Source organism: Geotrypetes seraphini, chromosome 11 (genome assembly GCF_902459505.1).
Source record: "Geotrypetes seraphini chromosome 11, aGeoSer1.1, whole genome shotgun sequence".
NCBI classification, from domain to species: Eukaryota; Metazoa; Chordata; class Amphibia; order Gymnophiona; family Dermophiidae; genus Geotrypetes; species Geotrypetes seraphini.
Genome location: NC_047094.1, coordinates 71,474,833 through 71,494,767, shown reverse-complemented (window position 1 = coordinate 71,494,767; position 19,935 = coordinate 71,474,833). Strand labels below are relative to the sequence as shown.

General features: G+C 44.6%; 1 protein-coding gene across 1 annotated transcript in view; it reads right to left on the bottom strand.

Moving 5' to 3' along the window:
• The window catches only part of CADM4 (cell adhesion molecule 4), a 449,467-nt gene extending 429,886 nt beyond the window's left edge, over positions 1-19,581 (bottom strand). Inside the window, exon 1 of the mRNA XM_033962734.1 lies at positions 19,442-19,581. Within this exon, the coding sequence (XP_033818625.1) occupies positions 19,442-19,547 (106 nt within the window). The 5' untranslated portion in view covers positions 19,548-19,581. The remainder of the gene's footprint in view (positions 1-19,441) is intronic.
• Positions 19,582-19,935: the final 354 nt, after the last annotated feature.

Sequence of the window (19,935 nt, the reverse complement as noted above, 5' to 3'; positions counted from 1 at the left end):
TTTTTAAAGTCAGTGCCAGCATCTTGATGAAGATAGAATTGGCTTCCTCTTCCCAGAATTTTACCCAGTTCCTAACAAAGTTAGACCTCTCCTCCATGCGTGATCCTGTGTATGGAATGGAGAGCATTTTTGGATTTCAGCTTTCTACCTAAAAGCCTAAATTTGGCTTCTAGAACCTATGTCACTGGTACGCATATGACCCACGACAGTTGACCCTTCCCCAGCACTATATGAAATCCTAGCTCAGTGACACATGAGTTCTATCAGCTTTGCACTAGTCATGCAAGTTACCAAGGGATCCTTATGGCCACCAGCTATCCATATTACTAATAATTGTGTTGCTAACTAAAATGGCCATTCAAATCCTTGCTTCTTAGGCGCATGTGGTTGGAGACGTATCCTCAATTCAAGAGGATGCTGCATCTCTCAATGGGCAGGTGAGGCTACAAGATCACTTCAAGGCAATGCTCTGCTTCTAGATGACCTCTCTCCTCCAAGGCAGTAGATTAGTGTCTCTCAAACTTTTTAGCTCCGGCACACTAAACAGAGCAAATATTTTTCGCAGCATACTAACAGCAAATATTTTTTTACAGCACATTATAATGATATAATTGCAAAACCAACAAAAAATTAATTTATTTAAAGTTCTTTAAGCTATGTATGGCCAATTGTAACAACTGTGAAACTAAAGTAGATAGACTAGAATTGCTAATCAATGCAATGGATGTGAAAATGCAGCTCGATAGTCGACAAGCAAACACACATTTTATTATCCATCATCTGCAGTTTCTCTCCCCCACCCTCAATTTCTGTCAGAGCTGAAAATCCAAGTCCGCAAAGATAAGAAGTTCCAAACGGTAACAAAGCCTTTTTGCTCAAGTTAGGATATCTACTGCTTAAACAATAATAAAATTACTCACCATTAGTTTTCAAGGACCAATCACGTCAAAGAATGATGATTGTCTCGGTGGTTGTATTCTTACGCACACAGACACTCATAACATTGACAGACTCTTGTGTACGCAACGTACATGTCCTCTGTTCTAGTGTATACTTATGAAGGGAATTTTTTTAAACAAATTAAAATTCTGGAATCTCTCTGGGGCACACCATTGTGCCTTGGCACAAAGTTTTGACAGACACTACAATAGAGGCTGCCAGATTGGAGCAGGGTTGTGGAATCAGAGTCTGAGATAATTTTGGGTACCTGGAGTCGGAGTCGTGAGTACCATAAACTGAGGAGTCGGAGTCGAAGGATTTATCTACTGATTCCATAGCCCTGGATTGGAGGTAGGACTGCTCTTATGTCTCTGAAGGTCTCCTTTATAAACCTATCTATCTACCTGGGCTCCTTCAATTCTTTTACTCTGGTGTCTAAGAGTTTGGACACTTGCTGCAAATGTGACTTCTTACCAACTGGAGATAATCATATATGTGGCACTCTGGATCAATGGAGGCTTGACTATTACATTCATTAACTTTTGGGCCTGAAAAGCATTCATAATAGCGAAGAAGCTGACTTTTGCCTATTGGCAGGGCATAGAAGGCCCATCCTACTGGCAATGGAGGGATATTTTTTCCATTTGTAGCAAACTGATAGTGAATGAGGGGAAGGAATTTGTACAGGTCCACTTCACTGTTGATGTAGTTTCTTCTGCTAATACTGTATATGGAATTGCCATATACAGTCAAACCTCGGTTTGCGAGTAACCTGGTTTGCGAGTGTTTTGCAAGACGAGCAAAACATTCTCGCAAATCTTGTCTAGCAAACCGAGTGTTGACTCGATTTGCAAGCACCCCCCCTCGATAACCAGCATCGCTTCCCCCTCCCCCCGCGTGAACCGGCACCACCCGAACAACTTCAAACTGACACCAGCACACAACCCACAGGACGTGCCGGTGCCGCTTGAAGTTCCTGTCTCTTGCTGGGCCGAGAATCTTGGCGAGAGGGAGAACTAGAAGGCCTTGAGCATGCACAGATGCACGCTCAAGGCCCAGCAAGAGGCAGGAACTTCTTCAAGTGGCACCGCCATATCCTGTGGGCTGTGTGCCGGTGCCAGTTTGAAGTTGTTCAGGTGGTGCCGGTTCATGCGGGGGGGGGGGGGAGCGGTGGAGAGGGCGGTGGAGAAGCGCTGCTGGCCTCGGGGGCGGGGGGGGGAACGTATCAAGCAAGTTTCCCTTAGTTCCTATGGGGAAACTCACTTTGATATGAGTATTTTGGTTTACGAGCATGCTTCTGGAACGAATTATGCTCGGAAACCAAGGTTCCACTGTATACTCAAATATAAACCAAGATGTTTGGCCTCAATATGGGGGTCTCAGTTTATATTCGAGCCAACCCCCATCCCACACCCACCACGGGCCTCCAGTACTATAGGGAGTTGGCGCTGCCGTCAATCCCTTCCTCCCTCACAACAACTAGCTAACTAGCCCACCCCTCCCCTTCTCTCCTGATTCCCCTGCAGATCTACCTTAGTGATCCAACAGTGAGGCAGGGCAGGAGTGATCCCTTTACACTCCTGCCCAGCAGTCTTTGTAGTGAAAAAATGGCTGCTGCGAGATCCCACGGCAACCTTTGAGTCTCATGAAGTTTGCCGTGGGATCTCGCAGCAGCAATTTTTTCCACTATGGAGACTGCCGGACAAGAGCATAAAGAGATCACTCCTGTCCTGCCTCACCGCTGGACCACCAGGGACCTAAGGTAGACCTGCAGGGGAACCGGGAGGGGAGAGATGCGCTAGTTAACTGGATAGTGCTACTGAAAATGTCCAGTAAGCACCCAGTTCAAAACCAGTTATTTGTTTGAAGGAAGGGGGTGGAATCAGAATTTAACCGAACAAAGTAACTGCAGAAATTGGACTGCATAAAAATGCCAGTCTTATCTTTATGTGGTGCCCCCTAGCCAATTATGTGCTGAATATGGCACGGTTTCACCAGCTCCATAAACTCAGAAATTTAATGCTGAGCCCAGAAATGGCCCAGCACTGAATTTCCGTGTACATTGGCAGCAGTCAACAAAATGCCAAGCACCACCAGCTGAATATTGGGTGATGGGACAAAAGCGCACAAGACTTTGGCGCGCCGACATTGCAGCGTAAGCAGTTCAGCGTAAGACCCCAGCGCACCACCTAAAAAGTTACTTTTAAAGAGCGCCAACGGGGTGGGGGGAACCCCCTATTTACTTCATACTCTTTGCGCTGTCATTGGGGGGTGTGGGGGGTGTAACCCCTCACATTATAGAGAAAACAATTTTTTCCTTATTAAAAAAAAAAAAAAAAAGGGAAAAAACTTAAGCTTACTCTATAATGGAGGGTTCCAACCCCCCCAAACAGCAGTGCGAAGAGTATGAAGTAAACTGTGTGTGTGTGTGGGGGGGGGGTCCCCACTCACATTCTGCGTCAGAGCTCTTTAAAAGTAACTTTTAGGCAGCGCGCTGGGGTCTTGCGCTGATTTCTCTGCGCTGCAATGTCAGCACGCCGAAGTCCCGCGCGTGAATGACTATGAACCGAATATTGACCCCTACAAGTGATTTCATAGAACGTATATCCAGAAGAAAATAGGATATCGTTTTGAGAGGGAGTCGGGGAAGGAGATTCAGAAAAAACTAGTAATACATGCTGCTATTGAGAGAATATATTGGGTAGGACTAGTAATGGAAGATGAAAGGAGGTACAACTTTAATCTTCCTTGCCACCCCCACCATTCTAGTTTGCAGCAGCTGTTCATACACTAGAATGAAATTTAAAACAGAAGTTTTCTGTCTAGAGATTTTCCTTTTTTTTTATTAGAACACCCACATCTGGATGCATGGTGCAGCGCTGCATAGGTACAATCCATAAGCTCCAACAGCCATCCTAATAATCGTACAGCAAAATCATTATTTATGAAATCTGTTCAGAGAAATGTCACGCCTCACTGGATTAGGTGGTGTGGGTGTCTTGATCGCTTCCTGGCCTTTCGACTAAGATCCAAGAGCAGTGTCTGAGCTCTCAGCTGAGGATGGTCACTTCTTGGCTTTTTGGTGGAGACTGAGAGCCTGTAACTAGGGAGGGTGCTTAAACCTCTTATCACCCCACCACACTGTAGACATGCTGATGGCTGGAAAATATAGTCAAAGTAGGATTAACCTGGCTGCTTATTTGTTACTTAAAGAATTTCATTATTTTTGTCGTACAAAAAGGAAGAAAGGCTTTATGAACAGGCACCAACATGTTTACACATGGAATATTTATGCCTTCTGATAATTATCTGATGACAGAGCTTAGTTAAAAACAACAACAAAAAAAAAAATTGTTGGCCTGGATCCTTTTCATAAAATTTGGAAACCAGTTTACAAGGGCTGTTCTTCAATACGAGTACTGAACACATTATTCAACCGTTCATTCATCTCTACTTGTAAACTGCCTTTCCAGTTAATCATTTCTTTTATAGCCAAACACCCCGACCTCCCCCTCTTCCAGAAAAAAAAACAACCAAAAAAAGCCACATAACATTTGCATTTTGTGTTTAGGGAAGAGATACTTCTATTTAATATAAAATTAGAGGAAAACTCTTCCTGGATCCTTAAGGATTCAAAATTTGATTCCATATCCGCTGCAAAATGTGCAAGATGTAATTTGTAATATCGGAGTCGGAGTGGCCAATGGAATCCAGCGAGTATGTGAAATAATAAGCAGCTGCTTCCAGGGTTCAGAAAAATTCTGGGGTAGATAGTTGAAAACTTTTAAAATGCAGAAGATGTTAGATGTTTTCTTCATTGCTAGCACACTCCTTTAATTAGTGGCTAGAAGTCCCCCCTCAGGTATGCCGAAGTATGATTCATGTACTTATAATTTCTGATTAGTATACACAGAGATCCCTAGAGGGTCAATCACAGAAGCAGCTCCAGCTTCTAAACAACTACCAAGACTGAGGGGAATAGAGCAATATGAACATAATTCTTTTTAGTGTGTGTGTGTGAGAGAGAGATATGTGCATTTTTTGCTTTGTTTTCATTATTATAATGTTTACTGTGAGAATAATATTAGGGTACTGGGGACAAGCCTGCTGTCATCTGGAAGGACTGAGGATTCAATTCTTGATTCAGATTTTCCGCTCCTTGGGTTTGTGGAGGAGGGGGGGGAAGGTCTGAGTTAAATAACAGCAACACCTAGGCCCAGATTCTCTATACAACGTTGATATTGGCAGCAGCCTAAAAAGCTGACACCGATCGTGTGTCAATCATGCAATGTCACTGTATAGAGAATCGTGCCTCCAGGAAAGATAGGCACCGGAAATGTAGACCAGGATTTTCCAGGCCTACACTTCTGGCACCTATCTTTGTCGTGAATCATGCCTGCATGGGCGCTTTACTCTGCTTAATGCCACTTCCAGCGTCAGTCATGCCCACAATGGTGTTAGGTGGCCTAAAGTGCTTATAAAGGCACAGATTTTGAAACTTTGTTAAAAACGTTGTCGGCACCGATATTTGTCCTAAAAAGCTGTATAGAGAATTGCACCTCTGGGAAAGATAGGTGCTGGAAATATAAGCCAGGGTTTTCCAAGCCTACATTTCTGGTGCCTATCTTTGTCGTGAATCATAGGCACTTAGTGCCGTCTTAATGCAACTTCGGGCATTAGCCATGCCCACAGTGGCGTTAGGTGGCCTAAAGCATCTACGGAGGCACAATTCTGGCATTAATTTTTTAGGCACTGGTAGGCGCCTTGAAACTTAAGTGTCACTTAAATGGCATTTTTTTACACAGCTTGGGCGCCTAAAAAAAACCTCAGCGCCAATTAGAGAATCTGGGACCTAGTGGCCAAATTTAAGAGTCATGATTACAGGCCCCTCCTCTACACTGTCATGATTGCACCAAATTGTGAATGAATATTCGTGGCAAATGTAAATCAAAGGAAAGGGAACAGAAACCCCACGTAAAATCCAACAAAAAAGAGAGCAAGTGGGGAGAGGGATAGAACACGTCAACCTTGAGACAAACACATGAATATAAAGTCCTATAAATGTAATGTTCTTGTTGTGGAATGATCCAGTTGATCATTGACAAGTGGATCTACAAGAGCACTAAAGGTTGACTTTACTTTTACCTAACATAAAAACATAAGCATTGCTATACTGGGACAGACTGAATGACCTTCAAGCCCAGTATCCTGTTTCCAGATCACAAGTATCTGGCAAGATCCCAAAAGAAGTAAACCAGATTTTATTCTGCTTATCCTAGAAATAAGCTGTGGATTTTCCCCAAGACCATTTTATTAATGGCTTATGGACTTTTCTAATAGGAAATTATCCAAATCTTTTTTACACCATACTAAGCTAACTTCTTAGCAGTTTCCAGAAAGAAGAAGCTTCTCCCAAGACCAACATTATAATTAGAGGAGAGGATTAGTTTTGGAGGGTACTAGATGAAGTATAAAATCTTGAGCACAATTCAGAATTCATCTTTGGCTCCTTCCTCCTTGGCCACTGATCTATTTCAGAGGTGATAGCCATTTCCATCTAAACCCTAAAGACAGAGATGCCTGGCTGCCTAAGCCAGGACAATCTATAAAGAGAAACCCAGGAGCTGTTTCATGCTCTGTACTATCACAAGGTCAACTGGAACAAGAAACTTGCTGTACTCGCTTCTGGATTAAAGGAGAAGGGTAGAAGCTAGGCATAACCACCTGTCATCTGTACTGGATCAGCTCCAGAGGCTTAAGAAACAAAAACATTTACAGCTCCCAGGGACCATCTTGCATTTAACTAAGACCAGGCTACCTGAAGCACTGCTTTGGAGCCTCAGAATGCCCAAGTCTCTCAGCATCTCTGGCAAAGAGAGGTTAGAGACACTAGGCCTCTTCTCCCTTGAAAAGAGGAGACTGAGGGGACATGATCGAAACATTCAAGATAATGAAGGGAATAGACTTACCGTAGTAGATAGACAGGTTGTTCACCCTCTCCAAGGTAGAGAGAATGAGAGGGCACTCTCTAAAGTTAAAAGGGGATAGATTCCGTACAAACGTAAGGAAGTTTTTTTTCACCCAGAGAGTGGTGGAAAACTGGAACGCTCTTCCGGAGGCTGTTATAGGGGAAAACACCTTCCAGGGATTCAAGACAAGGTTAGACAAGTTCCTGCTGAACCAGAACGTACGCAGTTAGGGTTGGTCTCAATTAGGGCACTGGTCTTTGACCTAAGGGCTGCTGCGGGAGCGGACTGCTGGGCACGATGGACCACTGGTCTGACCCAGCAGCAATTCTTATGTTCTTTAAAACTACTTTACACTACCTGCTATTTCCTTAAAGAAAAAGAGCAAAAGAGAGAATATAGAAAAATACTAACAGAGGAAGGTTGAAAAGGATAGAGAGACTTTGTATAAATCTTTTTTTTGAATACTGCCTTGGCCATTTTTGATGCCTCTGCTGCTGTTTGTGTCCCAGTTGTTTGCACCAACACCCAAGTAAATTTATTGCTTCAGAGCACCAGACCTGGAGAGGTCTACCCTTACTGGCTGCATGGAATGAATGTACAGTGTGTGAGCTAAACAGCTTTCCAGTTTCTGCCAGTCCCAGCCCTAGTCCTAGTCCTGAACCAACAAATTCTTTGTCAGGCCCCGTCCCCACCCCTTACAATATCTAGGCCTATACTGGGTTCCACTGTTACACACACTCCATTTGATCTGTTCATTGCATCCATTTATCCAGCACAAGGATCTATAGATGTTAATTCATGCACTTGTGCTCAATCGATTAGATTATTGTAACTCAATTTATCAGGGCCTCCAGTCTACCCAGATTAGGTGCATTCAATTGATACAAGAGACAGCAGTTTAATTATTATACAATGCTAAAAGATATGACCATATGACATGGATACTTGCAGAGCAGCACAGCCTTCCTGCTTTGCTTCAGTCCCAGTTCAAAATCCTGATACTAACTGTCCAAGTCATACATCAAGCTGTGCCGCTGTTTACTGATAATCTCATTGTGCCGAATAGTCCTGTAAATTCACTAAATGTCATTACAGTACAATCTATTCCATCCTGTCCCCCATCAAATTAGAATCAAGACAAAATGCCTTCTGCTCTGTGCCCTCCCTTTAGAATGTGCCAGCATTTCAAAACTGGCCTCAAGTATGGTTTTTTGAAGCATAGAGCCATTTTATCCTAAACGTTTGACCCAAGATTTACAAAGAGCCACAATGGGCAGAGAAGGTGGTTTGAGAGATGATTTTTAATGTGATACAGGTATATATGCATTTAACACAAATACAAAACTTCAAGTACTTACAGAAAATAAAGAAAAACAATTTTATGAGACTTAATGCTCTTTCTTGCTTCAACCGGTCAGTGGCAATTCCTACAGCTGCCTTCCACTAATCCAGAAACCTCTCCTCTTGTTGCATCCCGCCCAGGCAGAAACAGGAAGTTCTCACAGAGGGTAGAATGTGGCAGAGGAGAGGCTTCCTGGTTAGTGGCAGGCAGCTGTAGGAATCACTGCCGCTAACCTGTTGAAGCAAGAGGAAGTGTAGGGAGATGACAAAGCTATGCCTGGCAATCAAATCACAGAAGGACAGTGAGGAACTCCACAGCGACTTGAGTCGATTGGAAAATTGGGCAGATAAATGACAGATGAAGTTTAATGTGGAAAAATGCAAAGTCATGCACTTAGGCAGAAAAAATAAGAACACAAGTACAGTATGTCAGGTGCAACTCTAGGAAAAACTGAACAGGAAAGGGACCTTGGCTTATTAATCGATAGGACCCTGAAGCCGTCAGCGCAATGCATGGCGGTAGCGAATAAGGCAAATAGAATGCTAGGCATGATAAAGAAGAGAATCACGAGTAGATCGGAGAAAGTAATACTACCGCTATATAGAGCGATGGTCAGACCACATTTGGAATACTGCGTCCAGCACTGGTCTCCATACCTATAAAAGGATTTAAAAGTACTTGAGAGGGTGCAGAGACAAGCAACGAAGCTAATAAAGGGCATGGAGAACTTGAAATATGAGGAACGACTTAAGAGACTGGGATTGTTCTCCCTTGAGAAGAGGAGACTGCGAGGGGATATGATCGAGACTTTCAAGATACTGAAAGGAATCAACCAAATAGAGCAAGATAAAAAATTATTTACAATGTCCAATGTGACTCGGACAAGAGGACATGGACTGAAGCTAAGGGAGGTCAGGTTCAGGACAGATATCAGGAAGTTCTGCTTCACGCAACGAGTGGTGGACACCTGGAATGCTCTCCCGGAGGAGAAAATTGCAGAATCCACTGTTCCAGGGTTTAAGGGTAAGTTAGATGTACATCTCCTTATGAGTGGCTTAAGGTGACATAGGTAAGGTTAAGCTAGATGCACATCTCTTATGAGAAGCTTAGAGTGATATGGGGACTAATATTATGCCAGGGTACACCTGGCGGGGCCTCCGCGTGTGCGGATCGCCGGACTTGATGGACCTAGGGTCTGTTCCCGAGATGGCACTTCTTATGTTCTTATAAATAATTGGCAGGGGCGACGGCAACTCCACAAACAAGTTGAATGTGTCTATCATTCCGAGAAGAGCCGCAGCCATGTGGTCAAAGAGCTGCATGTGGCTCACGAGCCACGGGTTGCCGACCTCTGGTCTAGCATATAGGAAGGCCTGTTAGTAGATGCGTGGTCTAGAGGTTAGAACTACTGTCTTAGTATAGGGTTACCAGATTTTCCGTTTGGAAAATCCAGCCCCCTTAGACCTACCACCAGGCCCGCCCAGATCCACTTATCCCCGCTCCAGCCACGCCCCCTGCTGCCTGCTTTGGTCAGGCAGGAGGGCATCCGTGATGCAATGACGTCGCATGCATGCGCATGACATCATCACATTGCCCTCCCTACCCGATGGCAATTTTGAGGTTTGAGGCTTTTCAAAACCCGGACAAAGTGCCAGGTTTTGAAAAGTCGTTTGGACCCCTGGACATATCCGGGGAAATCTGGACATCTGGTAACCCTACCTTAGTACCTTAAGGTTGCGAGTTCAATCCCAGCCTGCTCCCTGTGACTGTGGGCAAGTCGGTAACGGGACTAAATCGCGTGCCGACAACTGAGCGCAAGGTTGACGGCGTGCCGAAGAAAAGCACTATTTTAAAGGGCTCCGACGGGGCCCCCCACTTTACTTAACAGACATTGCGCTGGCGTTGTGGGGGGTTGTAACCCCCCACATTATACTTAAAACTGAACTTTTTCCCTAAAAAACAGGCAAAAAGTTCGGTTTCAAGTATAATGAGGGGGGGGGGTTACAACCCCCCACAATGCCAGTGCGATGTCTGTTAAGTAAAATAGGGGGGTTCCCCCAAAACACCCCTCCGTCGGAACCCTTTAAAATAGTGCTTTTCTTCGGCGCGCAGTCAACCTTGCGCTCAGTTGTCGGCGCACCGTTGTCTCACGCGATTTTGTCTATGAACCGGGCAAGTCACTTAACCCTCCATTACCCCAGATACTTCAGTTCAATTGTGAGCCTGCCAGGACAGAGGGAAAATACTTGAGTACTTGATTACTACTCAGTGTATTGTAAACTGCTTTGGGTGAATCTCTTCATGAAAAAGGTGGTTAATAAATCCCAATAAATAAATAAAATTAGTTGTAGGTGTGGGCAAGCTGAGCTACTAAGGTGTGAGGAATCTGCATTTGTCCCACTGCCTCAAAGCTTTGGGGATGAATATCTAAGAGTCTTATTGCCATTCATTTTAATATGCTCTGTGCCGGTGAGTAATGGGAGGTTTTATGATGGGTTAGCTTCTGCGCAAAATCCTGTTCTGCATCATACACCAGAACCTTGTGCACAGATAGTGGGTCACTTGTATGCTATCATCTGCATGAGCCCCTTAGGATATAAGCTCTCTGAGGACAGGAAAACCTGAGTGTAACTCACCTTGAGCTACAACTGGAAAAAAAAAAAAAAAAAAGTGTGAGAAATCCAAAATGTCAGCAGAATAGGCATGGAGCTCTATTGTCCTAGAGCAGGGGTAGGGAACTCCGGTCCTCGAGAGCCGTATTCCAGTCGGGTTTTCAGGATTTCCCCAATGAATATGCATTGAAGCAGTGCATGCTACTAGATCTCATGCATATTCATTGGGGAAATCAAAAACCTGACGAATATGGCTCTCGAGGACCGGAGTTCCCAACCCCTGTCCTAGAGGTACAGTGTGCTGAGACAAGAGCCACGGAGTCAGTGGGACAAGCCTTGCTCTGTTTATATTTTATTATCGGGTGTGGGGGGGAGGGTTTATCTGAATTGTAAGGCTTTTGGTGCCCAGTAGCCTTGTGGCATCTCTACCTGAGAGAAGACACAGACTCACTACACAGAAGTCTATAGCTAGCAGAACAACCTTTTAGGGAACCTGTTTAGCCGACCTGCATTTTCATTTGTAGAGCTCTGTGTCCGTTCCTCTGGAAGCTAGGTGTGCACCTGATTTATCAGGTACTTGAGTGCAGGCTGTTTAGCCTCATGTCAGTCCAGAAAGGGCTTCGGAAGGTACCAGCAGTGTTTCAGCCTTGCTCTCTTGCCATGAAGATCGGAAATGTGGCCAAAAGTGAGAGCCAGATGGTAAAGTGGGGGGGGGGGGGGGAAGAGTCAATTCAGCTGCTTGTCACTAGCCAGGGTATTACTGTTCATAGCAATAATGTCAAAATTTCAGAGTATAGGGTTATGGCCATTTCTTTCTAGGATAAATCAATCCCTGCAGTCTTAAAAAAAGTCACGAATGAAAATAAACGTGTTTGGCAGATGGAGGAACTCAGAGTCTGATTTGACTTTCAAACGCAGATGAGATTCTACAGAGAAGACAAGTTACATAAAAAAAAGAAAGAGAGAGATCACCACTAACAATTTTTAAAATAAGTCATAGCTCCTGTGCAGGGAGAACAATTCTGGGTTTAACGGTGTGCCATCTGTGCCCTGCTGCTTCTACAATGCCCCTGTTTTTGCAGTGAAGTCATGCTAAATTACCCTAACCCCAGACCCAGTACGCAGCTTTGCCTTGGAAGGTGCAAGAATCCTTTTCTTCACGGAGACAGGAGCCCCCCCAAACCCATTACTTACTGGAAGGAAACAGAGTAGTCCTTTACTAAGGTGTGGTAGCCGTTTTAGCGAACACTAAATGCTACCACACGCTACCGCATCCATAGGATATAATGGATGCGTTAGCATTTAGCGCTCGCTAAAATGGCTGAAGCGCCTTAGTAAAAGGACCCCAGAGTAAGGTGCAATAGTTTTATACAGAAATTCTACTGATAATAATAATAACTTTATTCTTTCTATACCGCCATAATCTTGCGACTTCTAGGTGGTTTACAGTGAAAGAGAGCTGTACAGTCAGCTAATTACAATGTGAGAACAGGTAGGAAGTCACTGAGTAATCAGTGTTTATAAGTTACAAATAGGTTACAGTATAAACTTGAACATTTTACATCAAAGGGGCTGGATGGTCAACGAATTACAGAATACAGATGGTGAAGAAGACACTGAATAGTCAAGAGAAGAGCAGAATACATTTGTGAAAAAGCGTAGTATCAGCATAAAAAGAAAAGTTTTAGGATGGGGGGCTGTGTCTGGCTGGGAAATAAATCTATTGAATAGGGCGGTCTTGATGTCTTTCCGAAAGGCGCCATAGGTCTGCCTGGCTTTGTCAGTGAAGCTGCCTAACCAGGTTTGCTGTCTGCCAGCTTGGAACTTGAAAGTTTTATCCAGAAAGGTTCTGCATTTGCAACCTATAACCTTCGGGTAGGCAAAGAGGTTGCGATTTCTGGTTATCCTTTTGGGGGTGTAAAGTTCGAAGTGAGGTAATAGGTAGATTGGGGACATTCCTCACACCAGTTTGTAGCAAAAACAGGAGAACTTGAATAAAATCCGTGCCTCAATTGGCAACCAATGCAGCAATTTGTAGTAGGGACTAATGTGGTCACTTTTCCTTAGTCCGAATATTAGTCGGATGGCTGTGTTTTGCACTATTCTTTATTTTTTTAAGGTTTTTTTGGGTATACCCACATAGATAATATTGCAGTAGTCTAAGGTAGATGGGATCAGTGACTGTACCAGTAGTCTAAAAGATAGAGGGTCAAAATATTTTTTTTTATAGTTTTTAATTTCCAAAGTGTGGAGAAGCATTTTTTGGTCACCGAGTTTGTGTGTTCAATCAAGGTCAGGTGGGTGTGTAGGGTGACTCCTAATATTTTTATAGTTTTGGATATTGGATGATCATGACCATTTAAATGTATTGTTGTTGTGTTGATTTTGTCTTTTGCGCTTGCCATGAAGATTTTTGTCTTATCTGAGTTTAGTTTTAGTTTAAAATTAGACCATTGTTCTATTTCGGTCATGATGTGGGAGATTTGTTTTGAGGTGTCATTGGTCACTTTGGTCACTGGGATTAGGATAGAGATGTCACTAGAAAATGACATGGGGACAAATTTTTCCCCGTCCCTGCGGGAACTCATTTTCCTATCCCTGCCCCATTCCTCCAAGCTCTGTCCTCATCTACACAAGCCTCAAACTCTTTAAAATCATAAGTGTTTGAGACTTGTGCAGTTAAGGCAGAGCATACAGAAATGGTGCAAGGCCAGCGATAAAACCCACGAGGACAGTACAGGAAAACTGAGTTCCTGCGGGGACAGGGACAAATTTTCATAGTCACCTGTGGAGTTCTGAGGTCTCTTCATGTTGACCAAGCATCAGGGATCCATGGGACTAGAGAGTGCTTAACCATTTGGCAGACAAGGCAATCGCCTAGAGCAAAAGCTTCTGGGAGGCAGCAAAGAGCTGCTGCACTGAAAATACTAGGTAGCGCCTGACAGTATCACACATACAAAGAGCCAGAAGAATGAACTTTTACCTGCAAGGAGGGTAGACAATTTTCAATTAGCCTATTTACCTGGCATTTGGAACCTAACCTTAGTGGAGTAACTTTTTGAAAAAGTTTTTCCCATGTGTAAATCCTATTTTAGGCATGTGAACAGCCTCTTATAAAATTGCCCCACTGTTTGCCTGAATCTTGTTCCTGGGGTTTTATTCCATTTAATGCATCCACTACCCTGTCTATGAAGGAATATCACCATGACTCCTTGTTCCTCCAGAACAGTGGTTCCCAAATTTGTCCTCATTTTGTAGGTCAGCTGTAATGAAAATGCATGAGATATATTTACATACAGCTATATATGAATGGAGACCTCCTGAATATTCATTGTGACTATCCTGTAAACCTAACTATTTGGGGTCTCTTAAGGACTGCTTTGAGAACTGTTTGAGTGCTCTCTCGCCAGGCATCCTCTACATATTACGGAAACACATTTCCTTCAGAACATGATGTATTAAATATTAAAATTCTAATTTTCTCTCCTCCTCCTAGAATATCATTGGGCCTCGGTATAGGACTCTCGTGCATCCACACTGCGTACTGTGTGCAGTTCTGGTCATCCCTTCTTAAAAAGGATATAGCAAAATTCAGTGGGATAGCCAGATGGCTAATTTTGGTTAGGCAAATAGAAAAAATGGGCATGAAATAGCCTTTTCGCACCCTAGGCTATCTTACTCCTCCTCTGGCACCTACCCCAACTTAACATAGGGAATCCCTGCCAGCTCAGGTATTTATAAGTCCTGCCAGCTGAAGGCCTCCTTACAAAGATACCCAGAACTCCCTGCTGCTAAGCTTGGCAGACAGTGCCACCTTCCTGAGCTGCCAACATTGGTGGCCCACATAAAGCTCAGTTTTTGTGTATGCGTGTGCAGGGTGTTGGCACTGGTAGTTCAGGAACACAGCCACCGACTTCTAAGCTTGGCAACAGAGAGTTCTGGGTGAGCTTGGAGGAGGTCTTCAGCTGGCAGGACTTGAGGATCCTGGCCAACTACTACAAGGGATCACCAACTTTGCGTGGGCCTCTGCTTACCTGGGCATGCCCATGACCACACCATGGGTAGAATCAGAAAAAGCTCAGAGAAGGATAACAAAACTGATAAAGCTGCAGTGGTTAGAGCTACAGCCTCAGTACCCTGAAGTTGTGGGTTCAAATCCCCCACTGCTCCTTGTGACCCTAGGCAAGTCACCCAATCCCCATTGCCCCAGGTACATTAGATAGAGTGGGAGCCCACCGGGACTGTTAGGAAAAAATGCTTGAGTACCTGAATAATTTGTAATCTGCAAAAAATTGTAGTATATGCGGAATATAAATTATTATATATATATTTTTTTTAAGTGTTCTAACTTGTTTAGCCTTTCACTTGGCAAAGAAAGACAACTGATGACAGTTTATAAAAATCATGAGTCTAACATTTAAATAGGGAATGGTTGTTTAAAAACTTCCTAAATCAAAACCAAAAGGACATGAAACTAATGGCCAGCAGACTGAAAATAATCACTAGAAGTTTTCTTCATGAGGCATTTAATCAAGATAAGGAATTGGTTGCTGGTTGGCATGGACATCTGGAAAATATTTGTCTTGCAACATTTCCAGTAAGAGTGTGTGTGTTATTTAGCCAGTCAGGGATGACTAAATGGCATATAGCTGGCTATCTGCCGATATTCAGTGGGAAATCGTCGGCTATCTCTCCCTGAATATCCCATTCAGTGGATAGCCTGGTAACTGGCTATGTCATGCAGTATAGTTGGTCACCGCCAATATTCATTGGCTGGCTGGCTAATCAGTAGTCAGATATAGACCTGCATTAATAAACTGGTCTACCTTTGGCCGCTATGACTTAGCCATCCAAACTGAATTTCCAGGTTCACTGCAGACCATGAGACAGCTGGCTATCTCCCATAGTTTGAATATCAGGCGGACTCACTATCCAGAAAAAGCACACTATAGTAAATGGCATGGTTAGGGAGACTAGATCGAGAAAAGAAGGCAGATAAAAACCATATGGCCTATGTTAAATGAAGAAACACAAAAATTCCATGTTTGTTATTGACATGCAATAACCTGGGATATGCTGTTGATAAGTCCCATGTTGTTGGGAATGACAGCCCATATCTAGTTGCTGGAGGATGTGGTCCAGATGACCAACACAGCAGAATTCAAAAAGAATTGGGCAAGTTCCTGGAAGAAAAGTCCATAAATTATTAGCTGTATAGACTGGCGAGAACCACTACTTATCTCTGGAAATGAGCTGCAAGACAAATCTACTTTTCAGTACTCATAACAAGGACTAGCCACCATCAAAGACATAATGTTAACCTTGATGAACCTCAGTCTGACTTTTCCTTTGTTCTCACTCTCAGCTAGGAGAATCCAAGAACATTAGAAACTAAAAATCTCCTAAAACTCCTAGCTCTTCATACACATATTTGGTATTCCCCCACCAGGAGAGATGTTTTTAATCTGCTTGTCCCATATCCTTGTGTCACAGACCGTGAGAAATCTAGAGTCTCTCATGATCTTGTTTTAAGGGCCACAGGGGTGGAAGAGAAAAGAGCCAACCAAAGAAATACAGATAAACAATAATGAAAGGCAAATTTGACTTCAAAAGCATTTGAACCATTCAAAGGACAAAAACAAAAAATGTTCTGTAGAAAAATAGGGGAAAGCATGGGGATAAGTTTCTTGACAAGTGATCCTGTTTTTTGGAGGAGGGGCAGCGTGGCCTCTTCTGTATTCTCCACTGTATACACAGAGGCTCCTCTTTCTAAGAGCCGGGCCGGGTGCCAGTCACGGTGCTCTGTACAGTATTTGTCACTGCAGGAACATTCTGCTGGTAACAGATCCTCTTTGTGACAGGGCTGCTCTGAGTGACAAGGGCTGCACTTTGTTAGAAGGAAGCCTTCTTATAGAGAGGGAGCGCTGCCTTACAGCACCAGCCACTCCCCTCCGCTCTGTGCCAGCTCTGGCCTGATGCTCGACCCCTGCCACAAATTGAGCTGCACCTCACTCCCAGTATACATCTGGCAAGGGATGGGGTATTACTGGCTGACAGACACTGGGCATGTAGGTGAGAAGCCACAGGGGAGCTCAACCTGCACCCAGGCATTTATGTAAAATATTCTTTCTCCAGGGCTCCAAATAAAAGCAGATAACAGACTTTGCTTTTTTTTTTTTTTTTTTTTTTTGTCTTTCCCCAGGAAGGGCTGCCTGGCAGAATCCCAGTTCTGTCACCGGACCAAACCAGCATGTGAAGCTTTACACAGTGCCTTGGCTCAACTAGCTTGGAAAAATGTGTCCCCACAGGGCAGTGCAAAACTGACTTCCCCCTCCTCAGTCAGAACGGAACCTTTTTAATTCCACTCAGAGATTCTGGTTTTCCCATGCAAGTAATTCAGAGCTGGGACTGTGCATACTAATTGGAAGAGTCACCTCCATTTACATAGCAGGTCCATCCAAAGCCCTCCTCCATCACCCTGAGGAAGACTCAATGGGAATACTTAAAGACCATCAACTCATTCCACAAACTGATGGAGAACAAGCAGGGGGGACAGAGATGTTTTCCCTCAGTCCTCTTGTATAAAAGACACATAAAACATGGGAAGGGGGGGGGGGGGGAGTTTGCTTACAGATGTCATCCTCTTTCCTTCAAGGGACCTTAGCTATTGATTGTAAAAAGAAAATATAATCATCACAGAGAGAACCCACTTTCTGAGTTCAAAAATAATTAAAAAAAAAACCCATTTTGACTTTCACTTTCCACAACAAAACAACTGCAGCCCGCAGCGCTTCGGTTTGCTCATTGCAATCCAGCCAGGCTTTACTTCATGCTCCACGGATCCGCAATGTAATGAGTCGCAGTTTGCTGAAATGCCCGCGAACCGCCCTCCACCCCACGAACGCACACTGCCTTTCAAATGCCCTTCTCCATCCCATCTCCCAAGACTTTCGCTCCTCCGTGAATCACCACATAAAAGAGGCGACTTCCAACCCGGACCCTGTGAAATCAGTTCCCCCCTTTCGGTAGCAGAATGAGGGCTCTGCTTCTTTAAAAAAAAAAAAAAACCAAAAAAGAAACAAACCCCAAACCCAAGAAGCCTTGCTTTTTTATTTTCAAACAAGAAACTCGTGTTTTTCCTCTTTAAACGTTCACTAAAAGTGGCGCGGACGTCGGATTTTTAAGGACGTGCGGTTTTAGATCCGCGGGGTCCGCGTTTTACCCCTTCCCCGTTAACTCTCGTCTGTTGACTACAATTTAATTAGCAGAAGGAATTCCCCTACCATTCCAGCAGCCGTTCAAGAGCGACTGTGTTTGTTTTGTAGCTCTGACAACAGAGATGAGCTTTCCCCCCAGTCCCTTAAGTGAAAGCCGGACCCCGGCGCCGAAGCACCAGCTGAGGGATCTCAAGTCCCGGCCCCGGGTTGGGTCTAGAGGGGACGGTGTCGTGTTCGAGGCCATTACTTCTATACAAAGAAGCATTATGGGCTTTGTTCAGTATCCGAAACTAAACAGGAGACCAATTCACCATCTGCGTGTTTTCTTTAAAACTATAATAGCCGTACGAGCTCTTTGGGGCAGGGGGGGGAGGGGGGGTCTGACTTCATGCCTTACACACAGAAAGCAAAATGGCAATTTAACAAGAGCAATGTCAAGTATAGAGCAAAGAGGTTTTCGTCTAGTGTCACTTGCTGCGGTGCCCCACTCCCTTGCCAGAGTATATTGCAGTGTATCGAAAAGAAAAAAAAAAAAGACAACCCCCCCCCCCCCTCCTCCCAACACACACTCTTTCTTTTTCCCTCCCACAGCACCAGCCTAATCCGGCTCGCATATAAGAGCAAAAACATGACCGACAAGAAATGAATGAATGAACCTCTCTTTCATTCCTCCTTCCTGCGTGAGTGAAAGCCTACAGCCCATAGCAGGGCAAAACCACGTTACACCTTCTTGCCCCGAGCCTAGGCAGATCAGGTTACAAGGGTACGTCGCGCAACAAAACGTGCAGTTCGAAGCACCGCACTCCATACCACGCGTTCTTTGACCGATCTCGCGGCTAAACACATATCGTCTCTTTTTTTCTTTGTGAACTACAGCAGCTCCCTTTGTTAGGCAGTGATGCAACAATCCCGTGTGCAGCACAGATAATAATACAACCTCCCCCCCCCCAATCAACTGGCGATTCGCGAGCGCATTATTGTCCCTGTTGCAAATCTCTGCTTCCGCCTGTCACACTGCACAAAACAGATCCAGCGAGACACACAAAGCCAGAGAACCTGCGCCGAGGTTCAATGTCTGTTTAATCGAAGCAGCACCAGTGCAAGGATGAGCAAACGGAGAGTCCCCAGCGAATCTTCCACATGACAGCCAGCACTGAGATTACGACCCCCCCTTCCCCATCCTCTGCACCCCAGAGATGGGATCTGATGAGGGGGGGGGGGCGTATTGCTATCCCCTGCTCCAGGACCGTGATCTAGGAACAGTGGGGGAGAGTCTCCCCCCCTTTTCTGTGATTTGGAGCCGATATATCTGCAAGAGCCTAACTGCAAAGGGCACAGAGAGATCGAGAGCCAGGCACCTACCTGTACTGGCGAGCAGGAGCAGGATGCCAGCAGCATGGATATAATCCCCTTTGAAGCCTGCAGCCATGGAGCCCGAATCTCCAGCCCCGTCCCTCTGCCTGTACATCGATTTCTCACTGACTTTCTCCGCACCTGCACTCCTCCGTCTCTGCAATTAATATATGCTAATAAGATACGCAGGAGGGGCGGAGCCAGCACGCAAGCCCCGGCCGGCCGGCAGGGCTGGAGGGAGGGGACTGTTTACAAGTCCCATGCGGGTGACGGGTTTAAAGGGGTGGCCGGCTGCTGCTGGCTCCTGCCAGTTACTGGACCAGGCTTTTGATTTGGTAGAAAGAGATCTTATTTAATGCCATAAATGGGGCTCTAGAGGGCTAAAAGGGAGGGGAGACGAATCAGGTTGAAAGGATTATTTCATCCTTCCAGGTAGAAGTAGCTGCTTTGTTTTATACAAGGGTTGAGAAACAATACTGTCTAAAATAAATCATGATTGAATG